The sequence below is a fragment of the Momordica charantia genome, assembly GCF_013281855.1.
Source record: "Momordica charantia cultivar OHB3-1 chromosome 9 unlocalized genomic scaffold, Mcharantia_2.0 BLBB01000009.1, whole genome shotgun sequence".
NCBI lineage: Eukaryota > Viridiplantae > Streptophyta > Magnoliopsida > Cucurbitales > Cucurbitaceae > Momordica > Momordica charantia.
The window spans coordinates 14555048-14567547 of record NW_028275167.1 but is presented as its reverse complement, the minus strand read 5'-3'; the positions used below and the strand labels follow the sequence as shown (position 1 = coordinate 14567547).

The 12500-nt window shown below is 38.7% G+C and overlaps 1 protein-coding gene and 1 long non-coding RNA gene across 2 annotated transcripts; both read right to left on the bottom strand.

The window, feature by feature from the left end:
* Positions 1-709: 709 nt before the first annotated feature.
* Positions 710-1201, bottom strand: LOC148209041 (uncharacterized). Its single transcript, XM_088117399.1, has one exon. The coding sequence runs from the start codon at positions 1199-1201 to the stop codon at positions 710-712; it is 492 nt and encodes a 163-aa protein (XP_087973525.1).
* A 4352-nt stretch (positions 1202-5553) lies between these two features.
* On the bottom strand, positions 5554-8580 carry LOC148209040 (uncharacterized). The gene is made up of 2 exons (XR_015787309.1): positions 7745-8580; positions 5554-5835 (listed from the first exon to the last, which is right to left on the bottom strand). It is a non-coding gene; the product is annotated as an uncharacterized LOC148209040 (long non-coding RNA).
* Between the last annotated feature and the right edge of the window lie 3920 nt (positions 8581-12500).

The window sequence follows — 12500 nt, the reverse complement described above, 5'->3', positions numbered from 1 at the left end:
GAGTCAAAGGCGCCGCCAATCGGGAGAAATCTTGGACCGACCTTCTATAATAGCCGGCTAGTCCGAGAAAACTACGGATTTCGGTCAATGTACGAGGCCTTGGCCAACCACTGACCGCCTCTACTTTGGCTGGGTCCATGGAAATACCCTCTCTTGTGACTATGTGGCCAAGGAAGGCCACCTTATCCAACCAAAACTCTCATTTCGAGAACTTCGCATACAGGCTGTTCCCCCTCAAGGCGAGAAGGACCTGTCGTAGATGTTCTTCGTGCTGTTCTGCTGTCTTGGAGTAAATTAAGATGTCGTTGATAAACACAATCACAAACAGGTCTAAAAATTCCTTAAAAACCCGATTCATGAGATCCATGAATGCCGCAGGGGCATTGGTGAGTCTAAAAGACATCACACTAAACTCAAAATGCCCATACCTTGTCTTGAACGCTGTTTTTGGTACGTCGGCGTCCTTAATTCTCAGCTGGTGGTACCCTGATCGCAGGTCTATCTTTGAGAACACCCTTGCTCCTTTTAGTTGGTCAAAGAGATCATCGATGCGAGGAAGGGGGTACCTATTCTTTGTTGTCACCTTGTTCAATTCTCGGTAGTCAACACAAAGTCGCATAGATCCATCTTTCTTTTTCACAAAAAGCACCGGAGCACCCCAAGGGGACACATTCGGGCGAATGAAGCCCTTGTCCAAGAGCTCTTCTAGCTATGCCTTAAGCTCCTTAAGTTCCGCTGGAGCCATGCGGTACGGTGCCTTGGAAATGGGGGCTGTCCCGGGTAACAAGTCGATGCAAAAATCCAATTCACGGACAGGGGGTAGCCCTGGGAGGTCTTCAGGGAACACGTCTAGGAACTCCTTGACCACGTGGACGGAGTCGATATAGGGTGGTGTCTTACTAGTGTCGACAACACTGGCCAAATAACCCCAGGCACCATTCTGTAATAGACGCCTTGCCTTCAATGTCGAAACTGCCCTTGGAACTCCACCCGTAACTCCTTTAAACGTAAAGCTCCGACCCGAAGGTAGTTGGAAGGAGACTTCCCTCCTCGGGCAGTTAATGATGGCTTGGTTGGCAGCTAGCCAATCCATGCCCACTATGACGTCAAAATCCCGCATGTCCAGCTGGATCAATCTTGCCTTTAGGGCCTGATTGTCAAAGGATAGCTCGCCTGCTCTCACCATTTGACTAGCAATCATACCTGACCTTGAGGGCGTAGAAACTGACAACAAAAACCCTAACGGCTCTAGTTCGAGGGTTGCCTGTCGAAAAAACGCAGTGGAAATAAAAGTGTGACTTGACCCCGAATCAAACAATGCATAAGCAAGCACATTATGGACTAAGACCGTTCCTATAAGATAAAGCAAGGGTAAAGACATAGACCTCGCGTGCAATACCCAAAGAAACAAAAAGAGGACCCAGAATGAGAAAGGAATACCTGTGACAACGGTTTCGGCATCCGCCGCTTCCTAGCGGGTGAGTGCAAAGACACGAGTAATTGCGGGACTTCCTTATGCTCGTTTTTATAATTTTTAGTTTTTTTTATACATAAATTATTTTTTTATTTATTTATGTATTTATCTTTATTTAAAAATTATTGAAATTTTTAGTTTTTATAATTTTTGTAACAATTAAAGATTTGTTGAATTGAAAAACCAACCGATTAAAACATTTTAATGGTATTTAATTACTAATGATAGTTAATTATACATATTTATCTTATATTCTATAAAAGAAAATTTTACTTTTTAAAAAATTAAAATATTTTTAGAAAAAGAAACTAGGTATATTCTTAAACAAATAAAAATAAAAAAATGCAATTATATGAGGATGACTCACTGCAAGTAACTCATCCCCCTCTGGGGAATCCCCACCCCAAAATTTCGAGGACGTGGGCGGGGATGGGGTGAAAAATCCCTAACGGAGCTCATCGTTAGTGAAGTTCATCTCACTATTATCTGTCACAAAGTTTTCATCACAATAACCTTCTAACACAACATAAAACTTGTTAAATTGCAAACAGTAGTCCATCGTAGCTCTGAGATACCCTAATAAACCTTGAAAAGCAGTTCAATGGTATTTACCATGATAGCATGTATATCCACCCAATCTACTCATGACAAATGGAATATCAGGTCTAGTATAGTTGATTAGAAACATAAAACTACCTATAATTTTGCATATTCAAATTGAGATATTCTATCATCCTTATTTTATTAGGACTCATGCTATCATTATAAGATGTTCTTACAGTAGATGATCAAAACAATCAAACTGATTTAACATCTTCTCAATATAGTGTGGTTAATATAGGGTGAACTCATTATCATGTTTACTTGACTTAACACCAAGTATTGCATCAGTCTCTCCTAAATCTTTCATTTCAAAATGTTAAAATAAAGGCATCTTGGTATCATTAATGGCATCTAAATTTGTACAAAAGTAAGCACGTCATCAATACAAAAGCAAATAATATAATCACATTATTAGCTCCAAAAAACTTTGAGTAAACATACTAAAGTACTTTATGAGCTTGTCTAATGCTATGAATTTGTTTTAACTTGCATACCTTATTCTCTTGACCAATATTAACAAAGCTTTCAAATTGAATTAAAAGTCTTCTGCTCTAAATCACCATTAAGAAATGTCATTTTTAACATCAATTTACTGTATAAACAAGCTATCAAAAGCTTCAAACGTGATCGGAGATCTAACAGTAGCTATTTTAGTACGTGATCAAAGATCTAATAGTAGTTATTTTAGTATGTTATTAGAGATATAACAGTAGCTATTTTAGTTGTAGAAGAATATTCATTAACATCTTGTTTTGTATATATCCCACGACTGTTATGAATTTCTTTTGAAAAAACTGATCTAATTTTCTTTAAAAGTTTATCTACACCTAATATGATCATTTCCTTTAGGTAAGTATATCAAGTCTCACTTCATCTATGAGATACATCCAAACATATTGGACATCTATCTTATTTAAGTTTTCAACCAATAAGGTGGTTTAGGAAGTTTAAGTTCACATTATCATAATCATAACATCTCAAATTAATTATTCTACAGATAATTAATTTATTTCCACACAATAACTTTAATAAACTTCACCAAGAAGAAACATTTTATATATTTTTCTAAAAAAGTTAAATAAAAAATCATATTGTTAAATATAATGAGGAAAAATCCCCACTTCTACCACTCGAATAAGCAGAAAATAATTGAAAATTTTAAAGAAAACAATAAAATAAAGAAATACGAGAATTAATGTAGAAAACTCCAAACTAGAGAAAAAACCACGGCCCGCAGGAAAAATCCACTATGTGAAAAATTATTACAATTACACAAATTTCTCTCCTCGATCCCAATTACACAAAACACTCTTTCAAAGCAAATACCACTCAGATAACTATAGCTGGTATAACATGCTTAAAATATTTCAATTGGGATGATTAAAATCCAAGCCCATGAGCTCCTTTTATAGTAGTTGGAACCCACCCCTCATTGTACGTTTTCGATGTGGACAACTTCTAGCACTTGGAGATCATCCCTATACTCCTTCCAATGTGGAACAACTTCCATTCCAATATTTTGCTACAACCCAACAAAACAAACACTAGATACACATGTGTAATTACCTATTCCTGATTTCTACCATCAATTTTTGTTATTTTTATTTTTTTTTGATAAAAAATTATTAAGAACTAAATTGACCATCCACATAAGGTAGTTAGGGGACACCATCTCTACATCCACAATTCCACCCGCCGCTTGTTTTGAAAGTGTTCCATTTCCTAGTGTTCGGCAGTAGGGGGTCTATTTTGCAGTTGACATCCTTTTGTCTTTGTATTTGGTACGCCTCTAAACTCGTACAGAAGCAGTGTCTATAGTAGTTACTTTTTGTCTTGTTGCATCATCACCGAGTTGAAATGGGTGATTGGATGAAAAGTTAATGAATTAAATGTCACTTGCTATAGCGGTTGTGTAAACTTGCACAAAGGGTTCTAAATCGTAACCAACAAGTTTTTGGCACCGTTTCCAGGGATTGATTCAACACTACACTTTATATTTTTTTCTTAAGAAAATATGTGCTAGAAAGATTTCTTTTAACTACTGTTTGGTAGATCTTGAAGGTGGATGCACGATCTACAAGGATTGGAATATCTGCTCGACAATGAAATATAACGTACTTTTCATCGAAGGAAAAGAGTACAACATAGACAGCAAGTAGAGGTTGGCCCTATGGATTAACTACCGAGAATCCCTTACCACTGGTCATATCCCAGAGCCTCAAGTTACATAACTGGTCAAGGAGCTGATAATGATGATTCAATGGCTTCATTGAAGGCTCAAATTACCAACCTGACTAATATGGTCAAGAACATGAACAATGCTGCAACATCGTCAACTAGCCATGGAATCAACAATGTACTAGCCATCTCCTGTTCAGTTGGGGAGGGAACAAAGGACAGCATGATGCCTCTTAATTTCAACAAAAGGCAATTCACCACCCTAGTATCATAATGTCTAATCAAGAGTAGGAAGTGAAGCCAACAACAAGTTCCTCCAATTCTTTGGAGAATTTAATGATAGAATACATGGCGAAGAATAATGCAACACTCCAAAGCCAAGCAGCTTCTCTAAGAAATTTGGAAATCCAATTGGGACTGGAAAATGAATTGAAAAATAGGTCCTTCGGTACTTTGCCTAGTGACACCAAAAATTCCAAGAGAGAGGGGAAGGAAGAGTGTAAAGCAATAACTATAAGGTGTGGCAAGGCTTTACCCCAACTGTGAGCAGACTGCCATGTAAAGGAAACTGCAGAAAATGTGCTGGTTGATGATAACAGAATGAACGATGCTGGAGCATCACATGAGCAGATTTCAGAATCAGAAATTCACACAGAGATAGAAGCTCAGCATGAACCTGAAATTAGCAGAGAAAAAAAAGCAGCAGAAGCAGAATCAGTGGAGGAAGCAGAACCAAGAGAAGCACTAGTCCAGAAAAGTGTTGAAACACCAAGGGAATATAGATCACCTCCTCCCTATCCTCAAAGTCTTCAAAAGAAAAACCAAGATGATCAACTCAAGCATTTTTTGGATGTGTTAAAGTAACTCTACATCAATATACCCTTAGTTGAAGCTCTTGAGCAGATGTCTAACTATGAAAAAATTTTAAAGGATATATTGACTAAGAAAAGGAGGTTTGGAGAGTGTAACGCCCCAGGAATTTCACCATTTCCAAACAGGGACCGTTACTAAGCCTACCTAAAATTTTCGCATAAACAAGAGAATTTTCTTCACAACAACACTAAGCAATAAAACTACCACGCTTCTGCTGCGCTACTCTGAATCCAACACTCACGAGAGCTTGAACAATTAGAACAACAACATTAATGTTTTAAGAGAAACTCACATCCTATACAGATAATCCATTTAATACCGACTTCACATTAACCAAAACCTTCAAGGAAACCTTACTAACTATAAACCATCCACTAAAAGAATATTAACATCTCGAATGGCAATGAAGCAAGAGCTAATTCGAGTACGATCAACTTAAACAAATGTATTCATAAATATCCTAAGTAGATTACAATCCCGTAGTTCAAGAGGCTAACAAAATTAATGCTCTAAAAGAGTAATGAATCGGCAACCTTACAACATCCTTTAGACAATAAAACTAACCACTACCAACTCAACTACAACATTAAATGGCCACAACTATTCTAACTAAAAGAAATTAATTGCACACAACATAGCTAATGGTCTTTCCGATCAAGTCTCCTCCTCGCCATCACCATTCCAAGAGCTAGCTCGATACCTGCAAACTGGAGAGGAAAGAAGAGGGATGAGGACAACCACAGTACTCAGTAAGCAGCCCTTATCTGAAGGGTCACGCACAAACGACATACTTATCAAGGAACAACATGTCATGCTTATTAAAGAATCAACGCACACATATCATGCTCAACCAAATCATGAAACATTCACTGTCATGCTTTTCGTCACATTATGCATTCAATCATAGACACATTCTATAAACTTCGGTGACAACCACAACCAGTAACACATTTACTACCAACCTCTAGTCTCCCTAACAACTCAAGTACCTCTACGCTTATCACAGCTTCTCTAGCCTTCCACAATTAACTCCTTCGAGCAGAGTCGGCCCCTCACCATTTATACCCAGAGCCCCGACCCTGCAGCATCGGCCTCGACCATTTATACCCGAGGCCTTGAACTCTGCATCGACCTTCGACCATTTATACCCGAGGCCTCGATGTCTTACAATCTATTGGCCCTTGACCATTTATACCCAAGGCCCCAATAGTTCTCCTTTCGAAAGACTCCTCGCATCGACCCCCGACCATTTATACCCGAGGCCTCGACGTTCATCTTTATCCAATATTGGCGTATCGACCCTCGACCATTTATACCCGAGGCCTCGATACCCAATTAGTGACGTATCAGCCCTCGACCATTTATACCCGAGGCCCTGACACTCACCCATTCACTTCGTAACTTTCATAACTCCACATATCATTTCTAGCCTCCAACCAGGATTTCAGTACTACTTCCCTAATAACAGCAACCACCACAACGCCCATCACGACACAACCACTAGTATGATTTCAATGCATCACAGATCTCAAAAATACAAAGTTTGACAGTGACCAACCTGATCACAACATAGAGCACACAAAAGCTTCAACAAATAACCCTATGGCATGCTTCACATAACATACATTTCACATAGCGGTTCATAAAACTTTTAAGAACACGCCCAACACAATTCATCCAAACATTTAATATCCAACATTCGAAGAAATCATCCAACATCAGTATTCAATAAGCATTGCTAGACATAAATAAACACATCAGACACGCCAAACATCTTATGCAAAATTCCGACAACAACATCTCCACAATAAGTCCACTTTAACGAGCATTCCCTGCAACATACATCATTCCACATCAGATCTCAGCAGCTCAACAATACAAAATTTCCACTATTATCACCGACGGACATGCAACACTACTCAGGCACATAAACCAACATAAACAAGAGTTACATTTTCATTACTCGATAGGCCACCAATTCCAATCTTTCTAATGCATCGACAAGCCATTCACACATCTAATCAAAACACAATTATCCAACATGCTCTTCATCGTACAAAACCAGAAAATAATCCCGTAGCTTCCAACTAATCAAACATAAACTAAATAACATAAAACTATCACGTGCATTTTCAATCCCAAGACATGCTTTCAAACATCAAAGCTTAATCACTTCCAACCATACCGAGCAGCAACTTTCAAGGCACATCCAATAATCATGACACAAGATATTTTCCTAATATGTAAAAGGACAGGAACAAAAGAAACAACAAGGATGCAACCCAACAATAACAACTAGAAGTCCTCAAATGATGCCCAACAAACTCTAAATACATGAGATATTCAAGTATAGCAAAGTTAAGCACGAAACCATCTCAATAACACCTATTAACTTACATATTAATAATTAATAAACACACCGAAAGCACCACAATTCATACATATTCGATCAACAAACATCCCCCAAGTAATAACTACTTACAACAAAGTTCTAATGCACTACCAAGTTCACCGAAGGGTTCCTAAATCCAAAAGCAAACCAAACATGATTAGAATTCTTGTTAGAAACACTTAGTTTGCATCGAAAGTGAGTTTAGATGATTCGTTACCTATTACCTCACAATAAAACCTCTTGGGTAAGGAGTGGGTCGACGCCAAGGAGGTTCGGGCATCCAAAACTGAGTTCGAATGTCCTTATGCTTGCTGTTCCGATGTCAAAAGCGATGGGTAACTACGATTTGGGTCCGAACAGGAGTGGGCAACGTCGAATCAAAGCCGGAAAGGGGTGGGTAACACTAACCAAGCTTCGTTTGGGTATGGGTCAACACCGAAAGTCACCGGGAGGAAGAAAACGCCGCAGATCTGGGCCAAGCACAAGCTGTTCGCTTCTGTCCGAGTCGGGGAGAGGTGCTGCAGGTACGGGGCGCCGAAGGACGCGACGTCGAGGGGAAAGCCGTCGTCAAGGCAGCCGGATCTGGCGAGAATCGGAGCAGTCACGCGTCGCCGCCACCGGACTCGCTCGTGGTCTGCCCGAAGGTGTCGGACCTGGGCAATCGTCGTCGCCACCCGCCGCAGCTGCTGCTGCCTACGACGCCGGAGAGAAGGTCGCGCCGCCGCTGGATGGGTTGTCGGGACAGCTCGTGGTTCGCCGTCGCGCCGATTCGTCGGGTCTGGTGCAAATGACGTTGGAGAACCGGTCGCCATCGTACCACCGTCGGGTCGCTGCTGGAACTCATGGGCGACGCCGTCGCTGGAAGGCTGGGTCGCCGGAGGGAGCTGTTGCTGGTGCTGCTTCGCCGGAGAAAAAAAACAAGGGAAGGGGGGCGGCGGCTACAAAACGAGAGGAAGAAGAAGAAGAAAGAAAAAGAAAAAGAAGAAGAAAAAACAAAATAGATTTAGGTTTTTTTTTCTTTATTTTGTTTTAAAACCAATAGCCCAATTCCCAAATCTTAAATGAGGCCCAACTAAAACTACAATGGTCCAAAACAAAAGCCCACTAATTATGCTTTAGAAATAAAATAAACCCCCCAACAACCCGAAATAAAATAGTTAACTTAAACTCTAAAACCCAAGAATAATAATTCAAAGGAAAGTAGAATTTAGGAAGGAAAATCCTAAAACTCGTGAATTTAGAATTTAACTAAAAATCTCCTACACAGGTCGAGAACTTAAATTATCTTAATCCAAAGAAATTAAACTTAATTCTAATTTAGCCAAAAATTAGAATTTCAAAGTTAGAAAATCCAAGAATTAAAGTTATCAACTTAGGGAAAAATCCAAAGACACTATTTATCTCTTAAAATAAACGAGTGAGAGAACGCGGGGCGTTACAAAGAGTTTGAAACCATAGCTTCAACCAAGGAGTGCAGTGCAATTTTAACAGACAAGCTTCCACAGAAAATCTGGGATTGAGGGAGTTTCGCTATTCCAATCTCTATTGGTGGAAAGAATGTGAGCCATGCACTATGCGATTTGGGTGTAAGCATAAACCTCATGCCATTATCAGTATATCAGAGATTGGGTATTGGTGAAGCAAGACCCACCATGGTGACACTACAGCTAGTTGATAGGTCAATCACCCTCCTAGAGGCCGAGATCGAAGATGTGTTAGTACAGGTGGACAAATTCATTTTCCCAGCTGACTTCATCATCATCGATTATGAAGCAAACAATATGATCCCAATAATTTTGGGGAGACCTTTTTTATCCATCGGTAGAACGATAATAGATGTGCATAATGGGGAGTTAACCATGAGAGTAAATGACCAACAGGTTACCTTTTCTGTTTTTAATTCTGTTAAATTCCTTGCTGATGTTGAAGAATGTTCTCTCTTAAGACTTGCAGATGACTTTCTGAGTAAGGAAATACAAAAGGAGACATTGTTGGATCGCTTGAAGAAAAAACTTACTATAGCCTACGAACATATAGGGGACCCTGTCGATGCTGGAGCATCTCAGCCCACGGGAGGCTCCAACGATGAAGAAGAAGAAGATTGACTGAGGAGAGTTGATTTCCCCTACTTGACATTTTATTTCCCATGATAATTTACTTTCTGTCTTTCTTATATTTGCTGGCATGTTTTAGATTAGTGTTTTATTTCTAGTAGTTGTTAGTTTTTCAATTTTTAGGGTAGTTTGCTTTTGTTTCTTAGTTGCACTCAGTATAATTCAATGAAAGGATAAAGAAAAGCAAGGTTGAGAATGAGAGGTCCAATGTAGAATGGTCTGATAATGCATGCTGATTTCGATAAGCTTTTGCCTTTGATGTCTGGTTTGTGGAAATTTATAGGATTTCTACTCTTCCTTTAGTTAGGAAGGAAAGATGCAGGTCTTGCCCTTTTTCTAAGGTGCTTTAAAGTTGCACAGGATAGCTTCATTTTGCTAGTATCCCATGGCTGTCCTAGAAATTTAACCATAGTAGAATTTCAAGGGATGAGTATCCCTTTCCAACTTGTCAGTAAGCTAATGATTTTAGAAAAAGTAGCAAGAATTCACCCCTCTAGAAACACTTCAGATAGGCAGTACTCCATGTACCATTTATCTTCATCCTATCTTCATTTTATGTTTGGGAAATCTTTGTCGTTATTTCTCCGATATCATTCACCAAACATTCAGGACCATGCTTCGCTTTAAGTTTGGGGGTGAGAGACTTTCATTTTATTGTAACATTCATTCTTATAATTCTCTTGCAGTGCAATCATTTGTAAAGCTAAGCTAAATTTTTGGCCTTGTAATTCAGCTCTATCATTAAAAAAAAAAAACATTCAAAAGAGCTACAAGGTCAAGAATGGCTAGTAGCCCATAGCTGTTAGCTAAAGTTCGTAGCAATTTAGCAAACGTAGGAGAGTAGAAATCAATTTGAGAAAAGAAGTTGGGGGGACTTTTCAAAGGTTGCCAAGGGAGATGGTGGAATGAAGTTGTCAAATGTGAATAAAGCACCTTAGTTTGAGTGCAATAGTTGTTCGATTCCTTTCTAGTTTGATGCTTGAGTAGATTGAGAAACTCTTAGCCACAGTAATGGATCATAGGCAATTGGTGAAGTTATTAGCATGCATTGTTTTTCCATTCTATTAAGTGTAGAGTCTGGATTAGCATTGCTTGGGGACAAGCAATAGTTCAAGTTTGGGAGTGTGATAACTTTCCAAAAGAGAGTTATTTGTGCAATAATTCATATAAATTAGCTAAGGATAACATTACTAACACCTAATCTATACTGATTTTGTGCAAAGAACGTTATAAATTCACTATCCTCCTTATTTTTGATGATGATGTTGAGAGTTATGAAGAATGACCCAATTTTGAATGTTTTGTTACAGGATTGTTGATGCTGTAGCATCAGAGTCAAAAAGGTAGAAAAAGACAGTTGAAATTTACAACTTTTACCCGAAAATTACTGTAGTAGAACGGAAAAATGTCTGATATGCTGAGCTCGAGGCCACTTTATCAATTGTGTTTCCCTAAAATCAAGAGGGGTATAAAAGCTTGTAATTAGGGTTGCCTCCAACAACACTCCAACATTTCTCATCCCATCACTTCACTCTTGATGGAACTCTTAGACATGCACAGCGGAAGCTAATGATCATAATACACTTAATGAAGCAATTTAACTAAAATAAGCATGCTTGGAAAAAAGATAAAAAAGGTAAAGAGAAAAAGATTAACTTTATACCTTTGAAGACCTCCATTATAACTTCTTCTCCTAACTCAATGGGACCACCAACGACAAATCCGTGCTATCCTCGGGTTGATGAACACGGTTGTGGGACCAAATTTTGAGTGAAAACAAAGGGAAAACACTAATGGCTAGGAGAAGACAATAGAAATTTGAGTGGAAAAATTCTGCACTTATGCAAGTAAGCATTAGCCTTATCCAAGTGATCTTCATCACCTATATAAAGACCAAATGCATGTAAAGACATGCCTTGCATGCCTTCCACTTCAAACTCCACTAGCATGTAAAAGATAGGTGTCATTGCCTTGAAGAAACACTTCAAAAACCACTAGTTAGTGGGAAAAACCAACTTTGATAAAGCTAATTTTTATAGAAACAAAAATTGAAATATCAATTTTCTATTAAAACAAAAACCAAGCCAAATCAATATCTCATATTAATTGGTCTTTGACACCTAAGCTTGATAAATCACATTAATCAAATTACAACTCTTTTTCATGCTTTGAACTTATTTAAAACTAATTTAAATAAGTCATACTCTCCATAATAATTAGATGTCAATTAGATTATATATTATATCTCATATAAAATACAATATTCCCTTAAAAACCGAATTTGAACACTTCAAATTCTTGCTTCACCTAGTTCATCAATTTTATCCTTTATGAGCTAGCATGGAGACCCGTTGGACCTACAGATCATGGGCTCCAACGATTCGAGACTAACCGGTCAAACTCTTTAACTTAGTTAATCAACATTCGTTAACTAACAGGACTATTCACTATAGCCTGTAGATGCACTCCCCTCACTGTAGATATATTTGTGTCCATTCGATATAACCGTCATCGGTAAGTTGATCCTTCACAGGCCGTTCGTAACCTTAGCTAGGTAAAAAAAAAATCTGTTTTACCCCTGAGTTACATCTTTTCTCCTTAAGTACCACTATCCCTCTAATGAACAATTGATTTAGGATCAAATCACTAAATCCAATTCCTCCCGGGCGAGTGAGAGGATGGAGCCCCTTATTCAAGACCCGGGATCAGCCCTTAAGGGAACAACCTCTCTACTATCCCTAAATCGGGTAGGAGTGAATTCTGTCTTGCTAATTCTATGTCCCTAGCTATCTACCTAGTCTTATCCCTGAAATGAGAGGCATATTGAGCAGCGCTGATGAGCTTACTCTCACCTATGCAGATCAAG